At 37.7% G+C, this 27,979-nt stretch overlaps 1 protein-coding gene and 1 pseudogene across 2 annotated transcripts in view; one reads left to right on the forward strand and one right to left on the reverse strand.

Annotated features, from left to right (window-relative positions):
• The first annotated feature begins 7,291 nt into the window (after positions 1-7,291).
• LOC105500275 lies at positions 7,292-10,215 on the forward strand (annotated as a pseudogene). The gene has a single exon (XR_001000007.1). The product of XR_001000007.1 is annotated as a C-1-tetrahydrofolate synthase, cytoplasmic pseudogene (transcript).
• A 6,762-nt stretch (positions 10,216-16,977) lies between these two features.
• Positions 16,978-27,979, reverse strand: part of LOC105500276 (fatty-acid amide hydrolase 2-like) — a 56,660-nt gene continuing 45,658 nt past the window's right edge. The window contains exons 3-4 of the mRNA XM_011925706.1: positions 19,316-19,451; positions 16,978-17,191 (exon numbers count right to left, since the gene is read on the reverse strand). Of these exons, the coding sequence (XP_011781096.1) occupies positions 16,978-17,191; positions 19,316-19,451 (350 nt within the window). The remainder of the gene's footprint in view (positions 17,192-19,315; positions 19,452-27,979) is intronic.

A 27,979-nucleotide genomic window follows, 5' to 3' on the forward strand; every position in this document is an offset into this window, starting at 1 on the left:
GCAGATGACATGATTGTATATTTAAATCTTAATTACTATAAAAAGGTCTGAGCAGACCTAGCAGGAACTCCCTTCAGGACAGGACAATAGATGGTTCCTCCCAGGTGGTTGAGGAAAAAGCACAATGGGTATTCAGTAGTTGAGGGAAACTCTTGTAGAAGCAGAGTTAAGAAAATTGCCTAATAATTGGTCTGCTCAAACCTGCGAGCTGTTTGCACTCAGCCAAACCTTAAAGTACTTACAGAATCAAAAATTTCTATCTCAATCCTGACTCAAAAGGTTATCCACGCCCTCTCTGAAATGAATTTGCATAAGAACTGTTGTTTGTAGGAATGCATCTTGATGGGGCAACTGAGTTATTATGAAATACTCAAGGACCCAGCCCAGCTCTAGAACTCACCCCTGAGTGCAAAGGCAATGTCGGGCATGCTGGTAAAGGACTACTAGAATCCAGCATCCTGGACCCCTTTCTTCGTGGTCAAGAAAGGCGGGAAAACAGGTGCAGGACTGCTACATCACTGGGCATAAATAATCCAATAAGCAGAGGTCCATGGGTGGTTACGCACCCTGGAAAGGAATAAACATTAGGACCATAGAGGACACTGTAAGACAAGTGCTCATCAGAAAATGACTAGGGGTGCTGGCATCCCTGTGTTTTTGTTTGTTTGTCTGTTTTCTTTTTGTTTTTATTTATTTATTTATTTATTTATTTATTTATTTATTTATTTATTTATTTTTCAGATGGGAAACGTTCCCCCCAAGGCAAAAACGCCTCTAAGATGTATTCTGGAGAATTCGGCCCAGTCAGAATGTATGTACTCTTTTCCCTTTCATACTTGAAACAAATTAAAATTGACCTAGGTAAATTCTCAAATAACCCTGATGGCTATATTGATGTTTTACAAGGGTTAGGACAATCCTTTGATCTGACATGGAGACATAGAATGTTACTGCTAGATCAGACACTAACCCCAAATGAGAGAATTGCCACCATAACTGCAGCCTGAGAGTTTGGTGATCTCTGGTATCTCAGTCAGTTCAATGATAGGATGACAACAGAGGAAAGAGAAGAATTCCCCACAGGCCAGCAGGCAGTTCCCAGTGTAGACCCTCATGGGATGCAGAATCAGAACATGGAGACTGGTGCCACAGACATTTGCTAACTTGCATGCTAGAAGGACTAAGGAAAACTAGGAAGAAGCCTATAAATTATTCCATAATGTCCACTATAACACAGGGAAGGAAGAAAATCCTACTGCCTATCTGGAGTAGGAGGTGATTTAAATCTTAATTACCATACAAAGGTCTGACCAGACCTAGGAGGAACTCCCTTCAGGACAAGACAATAGATGGTTCCTCACAGGTGGTTGAGAAAAAAAAACACAATGGGTATTCAATAATTGGGAGGCATTGAGGAAGTATACCTCTGTGTCACCTGACTCCATTGAAGTCCAACTAATCTTAAAGGTTAAGTTTATCACTGAGTCAGCTGCAGACATTAGAAAAACCCTTCAAAAGTCTGCCTTAGGCCTGGAGAAAAACTTAGAAACTTGATTGAATTTGGCAACCTCAGTTTTTTATAATAGAGATCAGGAGAAGCAGGCAGAATGAGACAAAGGAAATAAGAAAAAGGCCACCACTTTAGTCATGGCCCTCAGGCAGTGGAATTTGGAGGCTCTGGAACACAGAAAGGCTGGGCAAATCGAATGCCTAATAGAGCTTGTTTCCAGTGCGGTCTACAAGGACACTTTAAAAAAGATTGTCCGAGTAGAAATAAGCCACCCCCTCGTCCATGTCCCTTATGTCAAGGGAATCACTGGAAGGCCCACTGCCCCAGGGGACGAAGGTCCTCTGGGTCAGAAACCACTAACCAGATGATCCAGCAGCAGGACTGAGGGTACCCAGGGCAAGTGCCAGCCCATGCCATCACCCTCACACAGCCCCGGGTATGCTTGACCATTGAGGACCAGGAGGTTAGCTGTCTCCTGGACATTGGCACAGCCTTCTCAGTCTTACTCTCCTGTCCCGGACAACTGTCCTCCAGATCTGTCACTATCTGAGGGGTCCTAGATATCTGAAGCCAGTCACTAGATACTTCTCCCAGCCACTAAGTTGTGATTGGGGAACTTTACTCTTTTCACACACTTTTCTAATTATGCCTGAAAGCCCCACTCCCTTGTTAGGGAGAGACATTCTAGCAAAAGCAGGAGTCATTATACACCTGAACATAGGAGAAGGAACACCCGTTTGTTGTCCCCTGCCTGAGGAAGAAATTATTCCTGAAGTCTGGGCAACAGAAGGACACTATGAATGAGCAAAGAATGCTCATCCTGTTCAAGTTAAACTAAAGGATTCCACCTCCTTTCCCTATCAAAGGCAGTACCCCCTTAGACCTGAGGCCCAACAAGGACTTCAAAAGATTTTTAAGGACCTAAAAGCCCAAGGTCTAGTAAAACCATGGAGTAGTACCTGCAATACTCCAATTTTAGGAGTACAGAAACCCAACAGACAGTGGAGGTTAGGGCAAGATCTCAGGATTATCAATGAAGCCATTGTCGCTCTATATCCAGCTGTACCTAACCCTTATGCTCTGCTTTCCCAAATACCAGAGGAAGCAGAGTGGTTTACAGTCCTGGACCTTAAGGATGCCTTTTTCTGCATCCCTGTATATCCTGACTCTCAATTCTTGTTTGCCTTTGAAGATCCTTCAAACCCAATGTCTCAACTCACCTGGACTGTTTTATCCCAAGGGTTCAGAGATAGACCCCATCTATGTGGCTAGGCATTAGCTCAAGACTTGAGCCAGTTCTCATACCTGGAAACTCTTGTCCTTCGGTATGTGAATGATTTACTTTTAGTCACCCATTCAGAAACCTTGTGCCATCAAGCCACCCAAGCGCTCTACACACACACACACACACACACACACACACACACACACACACACATATAATTTATTTATTATTATCTTTTTTTGAGACAGAATCTCACTCCATCACCCAGGCTGGAGTGCATGGGTGTGATCTCAGCTCACTGCAGGCTCCGCCTCCTGGGTTCACGACATTCTCCTGCCTCAGTCTCCCAAGTGGCTGGGACTGCAGGCACCCGCCACCACACCCGGTTAATTTTTTTGTATTTTTGGTAGAGACAAGGTTTTGCCATGTTGACCAGGATAGTCTCAATCTCCTGACCTTGTGATCTGCCTGCTTTGTTCCTCCCAGGGTGCTGGGATTGCAGGCGTGAGCCACTGCACCCAGCCCCACCCAAGTGCTCTTAAATTCCCTCACCACCTGCGGCTACAAGGTTTCCAAATCAAAGGCTCAGCTCTTCTCACAGCAGGTTAAATACTTAGGGCTAAAATTATCCATAGGCACCAGGGCCCTCAGTGACAAATGTATCCAGCCTGTACTGGCGTATCCTCATCCCAAAATCCTAAAGCAACTAAGAGGGTTCCTTGGTATAACCGGCGTCTGCCAAATATGGATTCCCAGTACAGAAAATAGCCAGGCCATTATATACACTAATCAAGAAAACTCTGAAAGCCAATAGCATTTAGTTAAGATGGACAACTGAAGCAGAGGCAGCTTTCCAGGCCCTAAAGAAGGCCCTAACCCAAGTCCCAGTGTTACACTTGCCAACAGGGCAAGACTTTTCTTTATATGTAACAGAAAAAACAGGAATAGCTCTAGGAGTCCTTACACAGGTTCGAGGGACTAGCTTGTAACCCGTGGCATACCTGAGCAAGAAAATTGATGTAGTGGCAAAGGGTTGCCCTCATTATTTATGGGTAGCGGCAGCAGTAGCAGTCTTAGTATCTGAAGCAGTTAAAATGGCACAGGGAAGAGATCTTACTGTATGGACATCTTGTGATGTGAATGGTATACTCATTGCTAGAAGGACCAGTGCTGCGACTGTGCACTTGTGCAACTCTTAATTGAGTCACATTTCTTCCAGACAATGAAGTAAAAACAGAACATAACTGTCAACAAGTAACTGCTCAAACCTACGCCGCTCGAGGGGTCCTTCTAGAGGTTCCCTTGACTGATCCTGACCTCAACTTGTACACTGATGGAAGTTTCTTTGTAGAAAAAGGACTTCAAAAATCAGATTATGCAGTGGCCAGTGATAATGGAATACTTGAAAGTAATCCCCTCACTCCAGGAACTAGCGCTCAGCTGGCAGAACTAATAGCCCTCACTCGGGCACTAAAATTAGGAGAAGGAAAAAGGGTAAATATACATACAGACTCTAAGTATGCTTACCTAGTCCTCCATGCCCACGCAGCAATATGGAAGGAAAGGGAATTCCTAACTTCCGAGGGAACACCTATCAAACATCAGGAAGCCATTAGGAGATTATTATTGGCTGCACAGAAATCTAAAGTGGTGGTAGTCTTACACTGCTGACCTCATCAGAAAGGAAAGGAAAGGGAAATAGAAGGGAACTGCCAAGCGGATATTGAAGCCAAAAGAGCTGCAAGGCAGGACCCTCCATAAGAAATGCCTATAGAAGGACCCCTAGTATGCAGTAATCCCCTCTGGGAAACCAAGCCCCAGTACTCAGCAGGAGAAATAGAATGGGGAACCTCACAAGGACATAGTTTCCTCCCCTCAGGATGACTAGCCATCGAAGTAGGGAAAATACTTTTGCCTGCAGCTAACCCATGGAAATTACTTAAAACCCTTCACCAAATCTTTCACTTAAGCATTGATAGCACCCATCAGATGGCCAAATTATTATTTACTGGACCAGGCCTTTTCAAAACTATCAAGCAGATAGTCGGGGCCTGTGAAGTGTGCCAAAGAAATAATCCCCTGCACTGCAGGCCATACAAATCCCCTGCACTGCAGGCCATACATTTCAATCCCTGTATCTTTAACCTCCTTGTTGTCTCTTCCAGAATCAAAGCTATAAAACTACAAATCGTTCTTCAAATGGAGCCCCAGATGCAGTCCATGACTAAGATCTACCGTGGATTCCTGGACCAGCCTGCTAGCCCATGCTCCGAGGTTGATAACATCCAAGGCCCCCCCACCAAGAAAATCTCAACTGCACAACCCCTACTACACCCCAATTCAGCAGGAGGCAGTTAGAGCAATCATCAGTCAACCTCCCCAACAGCACTTGGGTTTTCCTGTTGAGAGGGGGTACTGAGAGACAGGACTAGCTAGATTTCCTAGGCCGACTAAGAATTCCTAAGCCTAGCTGGGAAGGTGACCACATCCACCTTTAAACATGGGGCTTGCAACTTAGTTCACGCCTGACCAGTCACGTAGTAAAGAGAGCTCACTAAAATGCTAATTAGGCTAAAACAGGAGGTAAAGAAATAGCCAATTATCTATCACCTGAAAGTACAGGGGGAGGGACAATGATCGGGATATGAAACGAGATCCACAATGCATGGCCATTCCTGAGGGAGAAGAAGAAAAAGTAAGAAGTTTGGAAAACATATTCAATGGAATAATTCAGGAAACATTTCCTGATCTTGTTAGAGTTATAGATATTCAAATACCGGAAATTCTGAGAACACCCGTGAGATACTACAGAAGATTAATATCATCAAGGCATATAATTATCTGATTATCCAAGTTCAATGTGAAAAAAACAAATCTTAAAAGCAGCTACATTGATGGGCATTTGGGTTGGTTCCGTCTTTGCTATTGTGAATAGTGCCGCAATAAACATACGTGTGCATGTGTCTTTATAGCAGCATGATTTGTAATTATTTGGGTATATACCCAGTAATGGGATGGCTGGGTCAAATGGTATTTCTAGTTCTAGATCCTTTTGATAGACTGGATTAAGAAAATGTGGCACATATACACCATGGAATACGGTGCAGCCATAAAAACAGAGGAGCTCATGTCCTTTGTAAGGACATGGATGAAGTTGGAAACCATCATTCTCAGCAATCTATCACAAGGACAGGAAACTAAACACCGCATGCTCTCACTCACAGGTGGGAATTGAACATTGAGAACACTTGGACACAGGAAGGGGAACATCACACACTGGGGCCCGTCGTGGGGTGGGAGAAGAGGGGAGGGATAGCATTAGGAGATATACATAATGTAAATGACGAGTTAATGGGTGCGAACGAAACAACTTGCTCCTGAATGACTTTTAGGTAAACAATGAAATTAAGGCAGAAATAAAATAATATTTTTGAAACAAATAAAAATAGAGACATAACATACCAAAACTCCTGGGATGCAACAATAGCAGTATTAAGAGAAAAATCATGGCATTAAATGCCTTCATCAAAAAGAGAGAAAAATGTCAAACTAACAACCTAATGTTTCACTTCAAGGAACTAGAATAACAAGAAAAAAAACTAAACCTAAAGCTAGCAGAATAAAAGAAATAAACACCAGAGCAGCGGTAAATGAAATTAAGATTAAAATAATTATACAATCACCAAAATGAAAAGTTTGTTCTTTGAAAGGATAGACAAAATTGATAGACCACCAGCTAGATTAACTGAGAAGACAGCTGACTCAAATAAACACAATCAGAAATGATAGAATTGACATTACAATCAATATCACAAACACAAAAGATCATCAGAGACTATAATGAACACAACCTAGAAAACATGGATACTTCCTGGAAACATACAGCCTCCCAAGACTGAACCAGAAAGAAATGGAAAGCCTAAACAGACCAATAACAAGTAATGAATTTGAATCCGTAATATAAAATATCCAACAAAAATGGCCCAGGACCAAATTGATTCACAGCTGGATTTTAACAGACACACAAAGAAGAACTTGTTCCAATCTTGCTTAAACTATGCCAAAAAAATCAAGGAAGAACAATTCCTCTCTAACTCATTCTATGAAAGCAGTATCACCTGATACAAATATTACACAAAGAAAGAATTAAAAAAAAAAAACCCTACAAGCTAATATACCTGGTGCATATTGATGAATAAATCTACAATAAAATACTAGTGAATTAAAACAAACAGTACATCAGGCCATGTGTGTTTGATCCCAGAGATTCAAGGATGGCTCAACATATGCAAATCAATAACGTAATTAAACACATAAACAGAATTAAAAACAAACACTATATGATCATCTCAATTGATGAAGAAAAACGACTTGATAAAATCCAACATTTCTTCACAACAAACTGGGCACTGAAAATATACACCTCAAATTAATAAAAGCCATCTATGACAAATCCATAGCCAACATCATACTGAATGAGGATAAAGTTAAAGCATTCCTCCTAAGAACTGAACAGGATATTGGTGGTGTCCATCATGGGCAGACTAATAAAGGCCATGGCACCAGCAGAAATCCTGAATGGGAAGGAGATCTCCACACAGATAAGGGCAAGACTGAAGAATCAAGTCATTCAGTTGAAGTAGCAAGTACCTGGTTTCACACCAGGCCTGGCAATATTACAGGTTGGCAACAGAGATGATTCCAATCTTTACATAATGTGAAGCTGAAGGCTGCTGAAGAGATTGGGATGAAAGCCACTGACATTAAGTTACTAAGAACAACCACAGAATCTGAGGTGATCAAGTATATTATATCTTTGAATGAAGACTACTATACACGAGTTCATAGTGCAGCTACCTCTAGATTCAGAGAATTCCATTAACACTGAAGGATTGATCAATACTATTGCACCTGAAAAGGATGTGGATGGATTGACTAGCATCAGTGCTGGGAAACTTGCTAGAGGTGACCTAAATGACTGTTTCATTCCTTGTATGCCTAAAGGATGCTTGGAACTCATCAAAGAGGCAGGGGTGCAGACAGCCAGAAGGCATGCTGTGGTGATTGGGCACAGTAAAATAGTCAGGGCCCCGATGCATGACTTGCTTCTGTGGAACAATGCCACAGTGACCACCTGCCACCCCAAGACTGCCAATCTGGATGAGGAAGTAAATAAAGGTGACGTACTGGTGGTTGCAACTGGTTGGCCTGAAATGGCTAAAGGGGAATGGATCAAACCTGGGGCAATAGTCATCGACTGTAGAATCAATTATGTCCCAGATGATAAAAAAACAAATGGGAGAAAAATTGTGGTTGATGTGGCATACGACAGAGCCTGTTCCTGGTGGCTTAAGGCCCATGATGGTTGCAATGCTCATGCAGAGCACAGTAGAGAGTACCAAGCGTTTCCTGGAGAAATTTAAGCCAGGAAAGTGGATGAATCAGTATAACAACCTTAACTTCAAGGCACCTGTTCCAAGTGATATTGATATATCACGATCTTGTAAACTGAAGCCCATTGGTAAGCTGGCTCGAGAAATTGGTCTGCTGTCTGAAGAGGTAGAATTATATGACGAAACAAAGGCCAAAGTTCTGCTGTCAGCACTAGAACACCTGAAGCACCAGCCTGATGGGAAATATTGGGTAGTGACTGGAATAACTCCAACACTCCAGGAGAAGGGAAAAGCACGACTACAATCGGGCTGGTGCAAGCCCTTTGTGCCCATACCTACCAGAACATTTTTGTGTGTGCAACAGCCTTCCCAGGGCCCCATCTTTGGAATAAAAGGTGGTGCCGCAGGAGATGGCTACTCCCAGATCATTCCTATGCAAGAGTTTAATCTCCACCTCACAGGTGACATCCATGCCATCACTGTAGCTAATAACCTCATTGCTGTGGCCATTGATGCTCAGATATTTCATGAACTGCCCCAGACAGACAAGGCTCTCTTTAATCGTTTGGTGCCATCAGTAAATGGAGTGAGAAAGTTCTCTGATATCCACATCCAAAGGTTAAATAGACTAGGCATTGAAAAGACTGACCCTACCACACTGACAGATGAAGAGATAAACAGATTTGCAATATTGGACATTGATCCAGAAATCATAACTTGGCAAAGTGTGTTGGATACCAATGATAGATTCCTGTGGAAGATCACGATTCGACAGACTTCAACAAAGAAAGGTCACACAAGGACGGCCCAGTCTGATATCTCTGTGGCCAGTGAAATTATGGCTGTCCTGGCTCTCACCACTTCTCTAGAAGATATGAGAGAGAGACTGGGCAAAATGGTGGTGGCATCCAGTAAGAAAGGAGAGCCCATCAGTGCTGAAGATCTGGGGGTGGGTGGTGCATTGATAGTGCTTATGAAGGCTGCAATCAAGCCCAATTTCATGCAGACATTGGAGGGCACTCCAGTGTGTGTCCATGCCAGCCCATTTGCCAACATCGCACACGGCAATTCCTCTATCACTGCAGACCGGATCGCACTCAAGCTTGTTGGCCCAGAAGGGTTTGCAGTGACAGAATCGGGATTTGGAGCAGATATTGGAATGGAAAATTTTTTTAACATCAAATCCCGGTATTCCGGCCTCTGCCCTCACGTGGTGGTGCTTGTTGCCACTGTCAGTGCTCTCAAGATGCAGGGGGCGGCCCTGTGGTCACTGCTGAAATGCCTCTTCCCAAGGCTTACACAGAGGAGAACCTAGAGCTGGTTGAAAAAGGCTTCAGTAACTTGAAGAAACAAACTGAAAATGGCAGAATGTCTGTAATTCCAGTAGTAGTGGCCGTGAATGCATTCAAGATGGATACAGAGACTGAGCTGGACCTCGTCAGCCACCTTTCCAGAGAACATGGGGCTTTTGATGCCGTGAAGTACACTCACTGGGCAGAAGGGGGCAAAGGTGCCTTAGCCCTGGCTCAGGCCATCCAGAGAGCAGCACAAGCACCCAGCAGCTTCCAACTCCTTTATGATCTCAAGCTCCCAGTTAAGGATAAAAATCAGAATCACTTCACAGAAGATCTATGGAGTAGACGACATTGAATTACTCCCCAAAGCTCAACACAAAGCTGAAGTCTACACAAAGCAGGGGTTTGGGAATCTCCCCATCTGCATGGCCAAAACACATTTGTCCTTGTCTCACAACCCAGAGCAAAAAGGTATTCCTACAGGATTCGTTCTGCCCATTTGTGACATCAATACCAGCATCGGGGCTGGTTTTCTGTACCCTTTAGTAGGAACAGTGAGCACAATGGACTCCCCACCCGGCCCTGTTTTTATGATACTGATTTGGACCCTGAAACAGAACAGGTGAATGGATTATCCTAAACCGATCATCATCCATCTTCAAGAAGCTACTTTGAAAGTTTGGTCAGGGTCTATTCAGGCCCAGTGGGAATTAGGAAGTATAAGGGAGCCAAGAGTCAGTCCCTGCCCAGGAGATCTGAAACTAATAGTAGGAATTTCCCCAGATGTCATTTTCAGCCTTAATTCTCATCATGTACAAATAACATAAATCATGTCTATTTACTTTAGTGACGTTCCACAGAATAAAAGGAAATAGTTTTGCCAAAAAAAAATAAATAAATAAAGGACTGAACAAAGACAAAGATCTCCGCTCTCACCACTCCTATTCAACATAGTACTGGCAGTTCTACCCAGAGGAAAGGGATCCAAATTTAAAAAGAAGTAGTCATGTTATCTCTGCTTGCTGATGACACATCTAGAAAACCTAGATGTTACATAAAATTCATATACTTGATAAACAATTTTAGTAAAGTTTCAGGATACTGAATCAATGTAAATAAAGTCAGTAGTATTTCCATACACCAATAACATTAAAGCTAAGAAACAAATAAATATTCCATCCCATTTACACTAGCCATTTACAAAAATAAAATACTAACAATATGTTTAACCAAGGAGGTTAAAGATCACTATAAAGAGAAATACAAAACACTGATAGAATAAATCATAGATGACAGAAACGGAAAAAGATCTTATGCTCATGGACTGGAAGTACCACTAGTTAAAATGACCATACTACCAAGAGCAATCTACAGACTAAACATAATTCCTATCATTACAAACATAATTTTTCACAGGGTTAGAAAAAAATTCCAGAATACATATATAACAAAAAAAGAGCCTGAAGAGCCAAATAAATTTTTCATAAAAAGAAAAAAGTAAGAGGCCCACATTATCTGACTTCAAAATATACTAAAAGGCTATAGTAATGAAAACAGTGTGGTAATGGTTTAAAAAAAAATGGAGACATAGAATGGAACCAAACAGAGAACCAAGAAATAAAGCCACATACCTATAAAAAACTGAAATTTGACAAATTTGACAAAAATAAACAGTGAAGAAAGGACATGAAATATTGCTTTATTGAGTAGCAATAAAGAGTTCCGGCAAAATTGGCTAGCCATATTCAGAATAATGAAACTGGACCCCTCTCTCTCACCATAGACAAAAATGATCTCAAGTTTTATTTATGACTTAAATGTAAGACCTCAAACAAGAAAAATCCTAACAGAAACTATACAAAAAACTCTTCTGACATTGAGGGAAATAATTTATGACTAAGACTTCAAAAGCAAATGTAACAAAAACAAAATTACATAAATGGAACGTAAACTAAAAAGCTTCTGTACAGCAAAGGAAATAATCAACAGAGTAAAAAGACAAACTACAGAAGAGAAGGAAATATTTGCAAGTTATGCCTCTGAAAATGGTCTAATATCCACAGTCTACAAAAAACCAAAACAAATCAGCAAGAAAAAAAAGAAAAACATTAAAAAGTGAGCAAAACACATGAACAGACATTTCTTAAAAGACATGCATAAATTATTCTACTACAAAGACACATGCACACGTATGTTTATTGCAGCACTATTCACAATAGCAAAGACTTGGAATCAACCCAAATGTCCATCTGTGACAGACTGGATTAAGAAAATGTGGCACATATACACCATGGAATACTATGCAGCCATAAAAAAGGATGAGTTTGCATCCTTTGTAGGGATATGGATGCAGCTGGAAACCATCATTCTTAGCAAACTATCACAAGAAGAGAAAACCAAACACCGCATGTTCTCACTCATAGGTGGGAACTGAACAATGAGATCACTTGGACTCGGGAAGGGGAACATCACACACTGGGGTCTATCATGTGGAGTGGGGAGGGTGGAGGGATTGCATTGGGAGTTTTACCTGATATAAATGATGAATTGATGGGTGCAGCACACCAACATGGCACAAGTATACATATGTAACAAACCTGCACGTTATGCACATGTACCCTAGAACTTAAAGTATAATAAAAAATAAAAAATAAAAAAAATTAAAAAAAAAGACATGCAATTGGCTACAAAAAAACTTATGAAAAGGTGCTCAACATCACTAGTCATCAGAGAAATTTAAATTAAAACCACAATGAGATACCATCTTACACCAGTCAGAATGGCTATTTTTTAAGGTAAAAAATAACAGTTGTTGGTGAGAATTCAGAGAAAAAGGAATGCTTACGCATTGTTGGGATATTGTAAAGTAGTAAAATTTCTATGGAAAACAGCATGGAGGTTTCTCAAAGAACCAAAATAAAACTATCATTCAGCATAGCATTTCCACCCCTGACTAATCAAAAGAAAAGAATTCATTATATCAAAAAGACAACTAAACTTGTGTGTTGTGTTTATTGCAACACTATTTACAATAGCAGTCATCGAATAAACCTAAATTTTTATCAATAAACCTAAATTTTGACTGGATAAAGAAATGTGATATATGAACACCACAGAATACTACAGTCATAAAAAATGAAAGCATGACATTTGCAGCCACATGGATTTAGCTTGAGGCCATTATCCTAAGTTAAATAATTCAGAAACAGAAAGTCTGTTTCTCACTTATAAGTGGAAACTAAACAATGGATATTTCAATGTGAAAGAAGCAAGTATAAAAAGGTTACATAATTTAGATTCTAAATATATGATATTAGGTGAAAGGTAAAAGCATAAAGATAGTAAAAAATCCGTGGTTTCCAGTAGGAGTGGGGAGAATGTAAGAATAAGTAAGTGATGCACAGAAGTTTTTTGAGTGGTAAAAAAAAATCTGTATGATATTGTAATGATAGTTACATGCCATTATGCATTTGTCAAATGCTGTAAAACTGTACTATATAAACACTAATGTAAACTGTGAACTTTAGTCAATAATATATCAATATTGTTTCATCAGTCATGAAATATGTACACTACTAGTGAAAGAAAGAGGGGCTACCCATGGACTCTCTGTATTATCTGCTCAATCTTTTGGTAAATATATAACTGTTCTAAAAATAAAATCGGCTAATAAAAAAATTCAACAGCACACAAAGCCTTGGTATCTTTTTCTACAAAATAGGTAAAAGTGAGGTGTTGCTAGGAAATATAGAAATGATAAAAAGACCTGGATTATAAAATATCCTCAACAAAGTTTGATGCCCTAACTCCTTTCCTTTTATTCTGATTTAGAAACAATTACAGACCAACATCAGTTAGCAACTATGGAGTTTCTGCTACAAAATCAAAAAAGCTTGCTCTTTATATTGAACCTGAAACTGGATAAAGTTCAAATTGCTATATAAAGTTACTAACTTTAGAGAAATATTTAAATATATTATGCCATATTAAAATTCTGGAATACTAAATCCTTAATATTTTTATTCTCCTGAATCAAAATTTCATTTCTTCTTGTCTATTTATTCTGACGGGAGAAGCTTAACACATTTTCTCAATTTCCATAGTAAAAAATTGCTAATTTGATTTTAGTTGCTATAAAATATAGCCATCCTGTCCTAAAACATGGTATCTTTCTGACAATAGCTTGGGAATGGTGGAGGTGGCACACATACTTACCCCACCTCCAATGATGTAACAATGTCTTTCTCTATTTATCTCCTCCCTCCTCAGACACACACATCACTCATTCTCATGTTCCTCCACTTCCTCCTTTTCAGAAAATATTCAGAAACAAAGAGACATAAACTAATTTTTTCAACGACAGATTACAGAACAGCAGGCCTGTTGGTGTTTCAGAAATGCCTTTATCGCTGTGAAGGAATTTTGTAGTGTGACTAAGAACATTATAAAAAGGAATGATAATTGTAATCCCAGTGACACCGATTATATCGGCTATGGGATCTATTCACCAACAACTCAAGCTATAAAACTAAGTTTCTCTTTTTATTCAAAACTCATTTAAGGACTCCTAGTAAAGTTCTGTAATTTTTCTCTGGTAGGTTCTACATCCTTATTTTTAGAGTCTGCAGGCATTTTGTAGGATTTTCTGTTTGCCTTCTCTGTTTTCCTCATTCTACTTTTTATCTGGTTATTGCTGATAGATATGTTAGCTATGGTTTTTTATATTTTCATTGTACATCCTATTTTAGGTTGAACTCATTTATTCTATGAGTTTTTAAATAGCACTCTTTGCATTTTACAAGAATATACTCACATCTTATTCTATAAATAATTATTGATTTGTCTTTTTTTCATAGTCACACCTCTTATTTCTAATTTCTGTTTGGCATACTTTCTATAAATAATAATGGTGATGGTTAGCATGCTTACCTTATTTTATATTTTAAAGAGGTTGCCCTGGATTTCATGTAGATAATATAAAAAAGAACATAGTATGGCAAAAATTAAACTTTAATCAGAAATAGACATCTGGATTTTATAAAATGGTTTCTGGAAAAATATTGAGGTTATAAAATTTATCTTATTGAATCAACTGGTAAAGCATAAAACAGTATTATAGATCCTTGTATTCCATACACCAATCTTCACTAGAGCCTGTTCTAAAATTATCCAATATGAAATGAAACACCTAAATGAATTCACATGTATTTCAATCTGTCTCTTTTTTAGCAGGTGACTATTTTAAAGTATTATTTCAAACTAAATTATTCTATGATAGCTCTCCCTGCTATCTGATGCCAACAGGTGATGAGGTCTGCAACATAGTCACTTCTGAGACTGCAGAGAAAATTTCAGTAACAGTGACACTCTTGGTTAGTATCACAAGTGAAAATCCCATTTAGGAAAATTGGCTTTTCATACGCATGAATTTCAGGCCAGCAAAAATATCGCTTTAATATTGTAAAGGGAAGGGTTTGGGGTCAGAATATTAAATTGGCTAGAGAATTTGGTAATGAAGAGTCTGTATATTAAGTTATTAACATTTTTGCTTAAGTTACAGAACAGGAAGTGAGGTAATTCTACCGTGAGAGCAACTTACATGGACTAAAAGTTCAATGCGAGTAATTTACTCCCATTCACTTACTTTTTCCCTCCTGCACCTGGCTTCATAATTTTGCATTTATCCTCCAGCTCCCCAGAAAAGTACCAATTTGCTTTGCCACTAGCATTCTATGGTTTATCAACCCAAGCAACCGAGAAATAGTATCTTAATTTTTCTATAGTTTTTCCTTTAATTACTTGTAAGTCTTAACATTTCTTGTGTTTTTACTATTCACTTACATATCTTCTTTTATAATTTACCTTTCTCCTTTTCCTATGTCCCTGGTGGTATTTCTCTTATAATGGGTTATAGCCTGTACAAGGTTAATAATCCCCTATCATTTTTATTGACAGTAGTTTCTATGATTTCTCTCTTTTAGATATTATTATTTCATATATGTGAAGCTATCTTAATACATGTAAAAAGTTAATATAGGAAGAAATTCTGTTTCTGGGTTTATAACTTATGAAGATCTCACTTTTCTCTTTTCCTCTTTTAATACTAACACAAAGAGTGCTATTTAAAAACTCACAGAATAAATGAGTTCAACCTAAAATAGGATATACAATGAAAATATCAAAAAACATAGCATTACAAAAAGAAATTTAAAAATCCACTGAGTTTTTATATGAATTACTTGTACCTATAGATTTTTAAAAATGTATAATTTTATAACATGATTTTCAAATCTAGTAACACAGTAATGTATTCACATATGCTGTGCTTACGTTTTGTTTTGTTTTGGTTTTTTTGAGTCAGAGTCTCGCTCTGTCGCCCAGGATGGAGTGCAGTGGTGCGATCTCGGCTCATTGCAACCTCCGCCTCCTGGGTTCACACCATTCTCCGGCCTCAGCCTCCCGAGTAGCTGGGACTACAGGCGCCCGCCACCAGGCCCAGCTAATTTTTTCTATTTTGTTTAGTAGAGACGGGGTTTCACCATGTTAGTCAGGATGGCCTCGATCTCCTGACCTATGGTTTGAATGCATTGTCTCCAAAATTCAGGTGTTGCCAATGCATTAGTATTAAGAGGTGGGGCCCTTAAGAGGTGATAAGGCCATGAGGGCTGCCCCTAGTTAATGCAATTACAGCCATTTGTTAAAAGGCTTCATGCAGCCTTAGCAGCTGTCTCTTCCACCCTTCTGCCATGTTTCTCCCTTCTGGAGAATGCAGCAAGATGGCCCTCACCAGACACTGAACCTGCCAGCACCTTGATCTTGGACTTTCCTGTCTTCAGATGCATGAGAAATAAACTTTTGTTCTTTGTAAGTTATCGAGTCACAGGCATTTTTTCATGGTGGCACAAAACAAAGACAATATAAAAGCCATCTTCCACCACACTTAAGTTTCTTCTAGTTTTCATAATTCATAAGTATTGCAAAACAATTTTGACTAGTGGTTTTTGGTCTATTTAGATGATTCTAACTTAGAGATTATTCGACTTTCACTAAGACACTTTCCTAATTCTTACTGTGAGTTGTTATACTGATTCCTTTGAGGATTGAGATATACAATTCCATTGTTTCCAAGTAATAATCTGTATTATTATTAAGTAGTAGTTTAAAAATTACTTTTAAAATTTGATAGGGCTGTTCCCCTTATTATTATTCTTTCCCAAATGAACCTTTGCTTTTAAAAAGACAAATTTGTTTTATTATTTCACCTGATTATAAAAGTATTTTAAAATAAAGCTCAGGCTAAAATGATTGCGTATATAATGTTGTCTCAATTACCTAAAATTTACATCTACACGTGAGCATAGAAAAATCACTGGATAGATGCATACCAAATTATTAATAACAGTTACCTCTGAGCAATTTATTTATTTGATTTATCATACTTTATTTTCAAAGTACTCGTTTCATTACTAAAAAATAAAATATCTAAAATAACCATGAAAAATTACACCCAAAATTGCTCAGTATAACTGTTCTGAAAACCTTAATTCCGTATGCTTACACAGAAATATTTGGCAGAAAGTGAAGCAAAGGGTTCAGAATGGCATCTCCTTGACTAAAAATAATTCTTAAACAAATTTTATTCAAAATTACCTTTTTCTGAGCCAAAATGAGATCTTGGTCCACTTTGGACATTAAAAATGAGCCTCCATCATGTTCCATCCAGTAAAATTTTAAGTCTTTTAAATGTACCTTTGTGTCTAGTTTTAACCTGTGGAGCATTAAAAGGAAACTGACGTCAACAAATTATTTAGATATCCTTAATAGTTCAATCCTGACATCTGAGCTTCAGCTCTAATGAAGTATTTTTCCCTGAGCACTGTGTGCCAGAAACAGTGTTATACCTTTAGAATTTAGATTTGCATTTTAAAAATGTACTTGAGCTGCAGGGGAGAGAATGGTTTGAAATGCATCAAAATTGTAGACATAGTGACAAATCAAAATGCTTTGGTAGCAGTTAATGCTAGAAATGATTGTAGCCTGAACTAAAACTGTAACCATGGTGATGGAGAGATATATAAAGATGTAAGAAATCATTAGTAGGTAGTTTCAATATGACTCAGTATTGCTTAGATGTAATGACTGAGAAAAATCGGATATGAGGCTTTAGCAACTGGGTTGATTTTGGTCATCCAATCACTGGGATTGGGCAAGAATCGAAGTAGTGGATCAGATTTCTGGAGCTTGGAAGAAAAATAATATCAGTTTTAGATATATTGAGTGTCAGTTATCTGAAATGACCAGTCTTCCTGTAGTAGTAAATAGACAGTCCTCTAGCTTAAGTGAAAAGAGTGAGCTGAAGAAGTAGATTTCGGCATCATCTGTGTATGGAAAATGGTTGAAGTGGCAAGGGTAGATGGAGTCATTCTGAGAGGGTAAATAGAAAGAAGACAGAGAAGTAAACCAGGTCCTTCTAGAATACCAATATATAAGAGATGAACAAAGGAAGGAGGAGCCAGTAAGGCAGATGAAAGGAAAAGGAACAATATCAAAAGGGTGGACTGTCCATAACACAAAGCATAAATGCTTAAGGGGATGGATACCTACCCCATTTTCCACGAAGCGATTATTATGCATTACATGACTGCTTCAAAATATCTCATGTAGCCCATAAATATATATACCTGCTATGTACCCACAAAAATTAGCAATAATTTAAAAAAAGATTGTATCACAAGAGCCAAGGGCAGAGTTTGCTTCAATAATGATGGAGTAATATCAATACTGCCACCAGTTATAATGAGGTAATGAATGGTAAGTATTGAGAAGCAGTCATTATTCTAAGCAAAAATGCAAAAAAAAAAAAAAATCAGGGACCTTGGCAAGAATAACTCTGGTGGTAAAAACCAGTTTGTAGTGAATTCATTTATGAGATGGCAATGTGAGAATTTAGAGTCAATGAGTATAAATAATTCACACAAAGGGTCTGGCAATGGGGCAAAAAGCGGCATAGAGTAGTGGCTTAAGGGGAATAAGGGGCTAAAAAAATTTTGTGTCATTTTAAGATGAGAGACACTTAGGATGTTTAGTAATAATGAGAAGCATGCATAAGTGTGTGTATGTGAGAGAGAGAGAGCGAGAGACAGAGAGAGAGAGAGAGAGAGGTTAAAGTCATACTAAGGTGAGATAAGTAATGGAACAAAGACCTGAGAGAATAAGAGAACATAAGATCAAGAGCATCTGAAACTACCTATATGCTAAAGCAAAATGGAAAGATATTTTCTCCTCTCTAAGAGGAGAAAAGAATGAATGCTGGAGACCTAGAAAAATGTGATGGTAAGAAACTGAAGTAAGTTACATACAGATTGCATTTTTTTTATGAGATAAAATGTGAGAGTATTTACTTGAGGGTAAAGGAAAGGAGAAGATCACAGGTTTGCTGGAAACGGAAATAATTTGAAATCACTGCTATAGAAAACGTAAAAAAAAAAAAAAAAAATGCTGTCTATGGAAACCAATTTCCAAGCACCATTGATGCCTAGGTGAGATTGGAAAGTATGTATATGGTGACAGATGGCAGAAGAATCAGAAAGGCTGAACTTGAAGTGCACATAGTCCTTATACTCAAATTCACAAATGAACAACAAAAAGATTCACTGTTTCCATCCCAAAATAAGGCCTCTCTTTGTATTTTCTCAGTAAAATACTTTTACACGGCATCTTCCCAATTTGTGAATCATGGTATCCACTTATATAAGTATATAAAGGCTCTCTCATAAAAATCTGCAATAATTCTTTGCTTGAGGACTGAAAGTCTACCTCTATGACACTAATAAACAAAGAGAGAATGAATGTCAGGATAAGAGTCTGAGGAAATAAAAATAAATGAACATACCTTTTGATCCCAGGTCCTGCCATGACCTTCAACATGGGGGCCAGGTCTTCAGCATAGCGGCACATTGGACCAGTGCACTGAAACAACTCCTGGCCTCCCATAGCCATGGGAAACTGACCTTTGTTGGGAACCACACCTGAAAGGTTAGGCACTCAGGTTAGCTGCCCAAAATAAGACATGATCTCTGCATGTTGTATTTCATTATGGTGTTCAGTCTATCTTAAATATTTTTTCTCCTGGTTAAAACTTTTCAGGTCTTTTTACATATCATTGTGGTAGTTTCACAATTTTATTAGCTTTCTTAAAAGCAGTGAATTTTTTTTCCTAATAGAGTACAACGAAGAACTTATAAAACAGGCAAAACCAGAGCTACTCTGATGGAGAAATGGTCCCTACTTATTAGACTATTCTCTCTTTCTGCGATGGTTCTAACAGCCTGCAGAGCCTATATGGATGAGGATGAGTTAGAATACAGATTAAAAAATCTACTGGCTAAGAGGATAAAGTCAACATTCCTTTAACTTGTATACAAAGCTCTCTGCAACCTGATACCTAAACAGAAGCCATAACAAATTGTTTGCAATTTTCCACAAAGAACAGGCTATTTTAATGCTCATTTATAACTTTGTTTATGCCATTTCCTCTGCCTATAATACATTTCACAATTTAATATGCTAGATGGATAACCAGATTTCAAGACTTAAGTGAAACTATAAGGCCTTTCTTGATCACCAACAATCTCTCAGCCCAAAATCTTCTTAAGCTGATAAGCAACTTCAGCAAAGCCTCAGGATACAAAAGTACTGTGCAAAAATCACAAGCATTCCTATATACCAATAATAGAGATCCAAATCATGAATGAGCTCTCGTTCACAATTGCTAAAAAGAAAATAAAATATCAGGAATACAACTTACATGGAATGTGAAGGACCTCTTGACGTACAAACCACTACTCAAGGAAATAAGAGAGGACACAAACAAATGGAAAAACATTTCATGCTCATGGATAGCAACAATCAAATTGTAAAAATGGCCATACTATCCAAAGTAATTTCTAGATTCAATGCTATCCCTATCAAGGTACTATTGACTTTCTTCACAGAATTAGAAAAAACTACTTTAAATTTCATATGGAACAAAAAGAGCCCATTTAGCCAAGACAATCCTAAGCAAAAAGAACAAGCTGGAGGCATCATGCTACCTGACTTCAAACAATATTACAAGACTACAGTAACCAAAACAGCATGGTACTGGTACCAAAAAAGATATATAGACCAACGGAGCAGAACAGAGGCCTCAGATATAATGCCACACATCTACTACAATCTAGTCTTTGACAAACCTGACAAAAACAAGCAATGGAAAAAGGATTCCCTATTTAATAAATGGTGCTGGGAAAACTGGCTAGCCATATGTGGAAAACTGAAAGTGGATCACCTCCTACACCTTATACAAAAATTAACTCAATATGGATTAAGGACTTAAACGTAAGACCTAAAACAATAAAAATCCTAGAAGAAAACCTGGGCAATACCATTCAGGACACAGGCATGTGCAAAGACTTCATGACTAAAACACCAAAAGCAATGGCAACAAAAACCAAAATTGACAAATGGGATCTAATTAAAGAGTGTCTGCACAGCAAAAGAAACTATCATCAGATTGAACAGACAACCCACAGAATAGGAGAACATTTTTGCAATCTATCCATCTGACAAAGATCTGGTATCCAGAATCCACAAGAAACTTAAACAAATTTACAAGAAAACAAAAACATCAAAAAGTGGGTGAAGGATATGAACAGACACTTCTTAAAAGAAGACATTTATGCAGCTAACAAACATATGAAAAAAAAAAAGCTCATCATCACTGGTCATTAGAGAAATGCAAATCAAATCCACAATGAGATACCATCTCATGCCAGTTAGAATGGCGATCATTAAAAAGTCAGGAAACAACAGATGCTGGAGAGGATGTGCAGAAATAAAAACGCTTTTACATTGTTGGTTGGAGTGTAAATTAGTTCAACCATTGCAGAAGACAGTGTGGTGATTCCTCAAGGATCTAGAACCAGAAATACCTATTGACCCAGCAATCCCATTACTAGTTACATACCCAAAGGATTATAAATCATTCTACTATAAAGACACGTGCACACATGTTAATTGCAGCACTATTCACAATAGCAAAGACTTGGAACCAACCCAAATGCCTATGAATGATAGAAAGATTTGATGATTTTCTCCATCAATGATGAAGAAAATGTGACATCCATGTCCTTTGTAGGGACATGGATGACGCTGGAAACCATCATTCTCAGCGAGCTATCACAAGAACAGAAACCAAACACCACATGTTCTCACTCATAAGTGGGAGTTGAATAATGAGAACATATGGGCACAGGGAGTGGAACATCACACTCCGGGGCCTGTCAGGGGTGAAGGGCTAGCAGAGGGATAGCATTAGGAGAAATACCTAATCTAGGTTATTGGTTGATGGGTGCAGCAAACCACCATGGCACGTATATACCTATGTAACAAACCCGCATGTTCTGCACATATTTAAACGATTATTTGTGGAGAAGATTAATAATATTGATGAACGCGTAACAACACTTATCAAGAAAACGGAAGAAAAATATAAAAATGATCAGTATCAGGAATGAAAAAGCGATACTATTACAGATTGTACAGATATAGTACAGCCTGTAGTTATACTACAGTTATAGTAGATATAGACACAAGGATTAAGATAATGAAACAGAATAAAATCCAGCCCACTTGCTCTTGTTGCTGTTACCTAAATTAAAATAAAGATGACACGGCAATGCAGTTGGGCAAGTATAACCTTTACCACATAAACTTTTGACACAACTCAATATACATATAGAAAAATAGTAACTTTCAATCTTAATTCATACAATACACAAAAACATGTATCTAATAGACTGAAAACCTAAGTGCCAAAGGAAAATGAATAAAGCATCTTTAAAAAATAAGAGAATATCTTTATGGCTTTGGATGGGCAAATATTTCTTAAATAGGACAAACAAAGCATTAACCAATGATAAAACAAACTACCCAGTAAAAAAAGGGCCAAATATTTTATCACGGCTTTCTGCAAACAGAAATCCAAATGGCCAAGAGATATATAAAAAGACAGTAATTCTTCCAAACCATTTTCTATGATATTACAACAAGTTGCAAGATTACCCAAGAAAAGAAGAGAGAAGATCCAAGAAGTTCAATTAGAAATGAAACAAGAGACATTACAACCAACACCAGAGAAAGACAAAAGATCACACAAGGCTAGTATGAACACCTTTATTAGCATAAACTAGAAAACATAGAGGAGATGGAAAAGTTCCTGAAAAGATACAACTCCCCCAGCTTAAATGAGAAAGAATTAGAAACCCTAAACAGGCCAATAACAAGGAGAGAGATTTTTATGGTAATAAAAAGTGCAAAACCAGATGGATTCACAGCTGAATTATACCAGAAATTCAAAGAATTGATACCAATCCTATTGATGTTATTCCACAAAATAGCAAAAGAAGGAATCCTCTCTAAATCATATTATGAAGCCAGTGTCACCTAATACCAAAACCAGAAAGGATATAACAACAATAAAAAACTACAGACCAATATCCTTGATGAACATGGATGCAAAAATCCACAACTAAACACTAGATAACTGAATCCAACAGCATATCAAAAACATAATCTACCATGAACAAGTGGGTTTCATACCAGGGATGCAAGGATCACTTAATAGAAACAGGTTAATGACTTGTGTCATTAAATGTAATACACCACATAAACAGAATTAAAAATAAAAATCACATGACCTTCTCAATAGACACAGAAAAACATTTGACAAAATTCAGCCTCCTTTCATGATAAAAACCCCCAGCAAAATCAGCATACAAGGGACATACCTCAGTGTAATAAATGCCATCTATGGGAAACCCACAGCCAACATAATGGGTAAAAGTAGAAACCATTCCCTCTGAAAACTGGAAAAAGACAAGGATGCCCACTCTCACCCGCTCTATTCAACATAGTACTGGAAGTCCTAGCCACAGCAATCAGATGAAAGGAGGAAATAAAGGGCATCCAAATCGGTAAAGAGGAAGTCAAATTGTCACTGCTGAAGATAAAAAGGAGGAAATAAAAGGCATCCAAATCAGTAAAGAGGAAGTCAAATTGTCACTGTTTGCTGAAGATATGATTGTATACCTGGAAAACCCCAAAAACTCCTGCAAAAAGCTCCTAGAACTGACAAATGAGTTCAGCAAAGTTTCAGGATACAAAATTAATGTACACAAATCAGTAGCTCTGCTATACACCAATAGCTACCAAGCTGAGAATCAAATCAAGAGCTCAACCCCTTTTAAAATAGCTGCAAAATAAATAAAATACTTAGGAATGTACTCAACCAGGGAAGTGAAAAATCTCTACAAGGAAAACTACAAAATACTGATGAAAGAAATCATAGATGAAACAAACAAATGGAAACACATCCCATCATGATGGATGGATAGAATCAATATTGTGAAAATGGCCATACTACCAAAAGCAATCTACAAATACAATGCAATCCCCATCAAAATACCACCATCATTCTTCACAGAACTAGAAAAAAAAATTGTAAAATTTATGTGGAACCAAAAAAGTGTCTGCATAGCCAAAGCAAAGCTAAGCAAAAATAATAAACCTGGAGACAACACATTACTTAATTTCAAACTATACTAAAAGGCCATAGTCACCAAAACAACATGATACTACTTTAAAAATGGGCACATATACCAATGGAACAGAATAGAGAACCCACAAATAAACCAAATATTTACAGCTAACTGATCTTCAACAAAGCAAACGAAAACCTAAAGTGGGAAAAGGACACCCTATTCAACAAATAGTGCTGGGATAATTGGCTAGCCACATCTAGGATAATGAAACTGGATCCTCATCTCTCACCTTATACAAATATCAACTCGAGATGGATCACCTACTTAAATCTAAGACCTGATACTATGAAAATTCTAGAAAATAATATTGGAAAGACCCTTTTAGACATTGGCTGAGGCAATGATTTCATAACCAATAACCAAAAGCAAATGCAAAAAAAAAACAAAGATAAAGAAGTGAGACTTAATTAAACTAAAGAGCTTTTGCATGGCAAAAGAAACAGTCAGCAGGGTAAACAGACAACCCACAGAGCAGGAGAAAAGCTCCACAATCTATACATCTGCCAAAGGACTAATACCCCAAATCTAGAAATAACTCAAACAAATTAGCAAGAAAAAAACAATGCCATCAACAAATGGGGTAAGGACATGAATAGACAATTATCAAAAGCAGATATACAAATGGCCAGCAAATATATGAAAAAAATGCTCAATATCACTAATAATCAGGGAAATGCATATCAAAGCCACAACGCAATACCACCTTACTCCTGCAAGAATGGCCATAATCAAAAACTTTAAAAAAAAAAATAGATGTTGGCATGGATGCATTGAAGAAGAAACACTTCTACACTGCTGGTGGGAATGTAAACTAGTACAAACACTACGGAAAACAGTGTGGAGATTCTTTAAAGACCTAAAAGTAGATTTATCATTTGATCCAGCAATCCCACCCCTTGGTATCTACCCAGATGAAAAGAAGTCATTATAAGAAACAGATACTTGCTCACACATGTTTATAGCAGCGTGGTTTGCAATTGCAAAAGTATGGAACCAGCCCAAATGCCCATCAGTCAATGAGTGGGTAAAGAAAATATGATATACCATGATATACCATGGAATACTACTACTCAGCCATAAAGAAGAATGAAATATTGGCATTTGCAGCTACCTGGATGGAATTGGAGACCATCATTCTAAGTGAAGTAACTCAGGAATGAAAAATGAAACATCATAAGTTTACACTCATATGTGGAAGCTAAGCTATGACGATGAAAATGCATAAGAATGATATAATGGACTCTTGGGACTTGAGGGAAAGGGTGAAAGGAGGGTGAGGGATAAAAGTCTATATATTGGGTACAGTGTATACTGCTCGGGTGATGGTTGCACCAATATGTCAGAAATCACCACTAAAAACTTATTTATGTAACCAAACACCACCTGTTACCCAAAAACCTATTGTAATAAAAATACTTTAAAAAATTAAAAGTGGTTAACATAGTAAGTTTTGTGGTGAGTATATTTTACCACAATAAGACTAATTAATTAATTAGTTAAGAATTCTATTACTACTTTTGTTTAGGAAGAGAAGTAATTATTAAACAAGAAATGTCACCACTAATAAAAGAATTTTTCAAATGATCTGGAATATAAAAATAAAGATATTCAATTTGGGGACTTGGAAAAAAACAATCAAGAAACAAATAACCCCACGAAAAAGTGAGCAAGACACATGAACAGATGCTTCTCAGAAGAAGACACAGAAGTATCCAACTAACATACAAAAACAATGCTCATCGTCACTGTAATTATTGGAGAAACAAAAATTAAAACCACCAAGAGATACCATCTCACACCAGTCAGAATGGCTATTACTAAAAAGTTAAAAAATTACAGATGCTGGCAGGACTGCAGAGGAGAGGGAATGCTTATACACATTTGGTGGGAATGTCAGTTGGTTCAGTTCTTTGGAAGGCAGTTTGGTGATTTCTCAAAAGAACTAAAAAATGAACTACTATTCCACCTATCAATCCTATTACTGGGTATATACATAATGGAATATAAATCATTCTACCAAGAAGATACATGGATCCACATCACATGTTCATCACAGCACTATTCACAATAAGAAAGACATAGATTCAAACTAGGTATCCATCAACTGTGGACTGTATAAAAAAATGTAGTACATATACACAAGGGAATATTATGCAGCCAAAAAAGAAGAAAATCATGACCTTTGCAGCAACATTAATGCAGCCTGAGGCAATTATTGTAAGTGGATTAATGCAGAAATTAAAAAAAAAAGACCACATCTTCTTACTTATAAGTGTAAATTAAACATTGGGTAAACATTGACATAGTGATAGGAACAGTAGACACTGGGGGTTACAAGGTGAGGATAAAAGGGAAAGTGTTAATGGTGGAAAACCTATCAGATACTATTCTCACTACCTGGGTAACAGGTTCAATCATACCCCAAACCTCAGCATCATGTAATATACTTTTTTAAAAACGCTGCACATGTATCCCCTGATTCTAAAGTGAAAGTTGAAAGTAACCTAAAAAAAATAAAATTAGAACTGTGATCTAACCCAATCATCCCATTAGTGGGTATATATTGAAAGCAAAATATTGTTCTACCTAAAAGACACAAGCAACTGCATGTCCACAGCAGCACTATTCATAATAGGAAAGACATGGAATAAAACTAGATGCCCATCAGTGGTGGATTGGATAAAGAAAATGTGGCATTTATACATCACAGAGTACTATGCAGCCATAAAAAAGAATGAATTCATTTGCAGCAACATGGATGGAGCTGGAGGCCAATATCCTAAGCAAGCTAACACAGAAACAGAAAACCAAATACTGCATGTTCTCACTTATAAGTGGGAGCTAAACATTGTGTAAACATGGACATAGAGTTTAGAAAAATAGACACAGGAGACTATAAGCTTGGGGAGAGTTTAAAGTGGGCAAGGGTCAAAAACGTACCTATTGGGATCTATGCTCACTAGCTGGGTGACAGGTTCAATTATATGCCAAATCTTAGCATCATGCAGTAGACCTTTGTAGCATACCTGCATATGTACTCCCTCAATCTAAAATAAAAGTTGAAAATAAAATAAAATTAAAAACCAACAAATTTTTGATACCTATTTGTGGCCAAACATATGATGTATCCTGGAGTAGCTTTCATGTGCTGTTGACAAGAATGTGTATTGTGCAGCTGTTGAGTGGAATGTTCTGTAAATGTCTATTAGTTCCATTTGGTCTAGAGCAGTGATCCCGAAATATCTTGGCACCAGGGAGTGGTCTCATGGGAGACAATTTTTATATGCAGTGTGTGGTGAGATGGTTTTGAGATGAAGCTGTTCCACCTTAGATCATCAGGCATTAGAGTCTCATAAGAAGCACATAACCTAGATCCCTTGCATATTAAGTTCACAAAAAGGTTCACACTCCTATGACAATCGAATGCTGCTGCTGATCTGACAGGAGGCAAAACTTATGTGGTAATGCTTACTCACCTACTATTCACCTTCTGCTGTGCAGCCAGTTTCTAACAGGCCATGGACTGGTACTGGTCCATAGCCTGGGGGTTGGGGACCCCTGGTCTAGAGTATAGTTTATATCTGATTTTTCATTAATTTTGTGCCTAGATAATCATTCCATTGCTGAAAGTGAATGAAGTCCCTAACTATTATTATATTGCAGGCTACCTCTCCATTTATATCTCATATTTGCTTTATTTATTTGTGTGCTCCAGTGTTGGGTATATATGTATTATCAATTGTTATATCCTTCTGCTGAATCAACTTCTTTGTCATTATATAATGATCTTCTTAACCTCTTTTCCCAGTTGTTGATCTAAAGTGCATTTTACCTAAGTATAAATACTTCTCACTTTTGGTTCCATTTGCATAGAATATCATGTTTGATCCCTTCATTTTCGGTCTATATGAACT

Source organism: Colobus angolensis, unplaced genomic scaffold (genome assembly GCF_000951035.1).
Source record: "Colobus angolensis palliatus isolate OR3802 unplaced genomic scaffold, Cang.pa_1.0 Scaffold656, whole genome shotgun sequence".
Taxonomy (NCBI): domain Eukaryota; kingdom Metazoa; phylum Chordata; class Mammalia; order Primates; family Cercopithecidae; genus Colobus; species Colobus angolensis.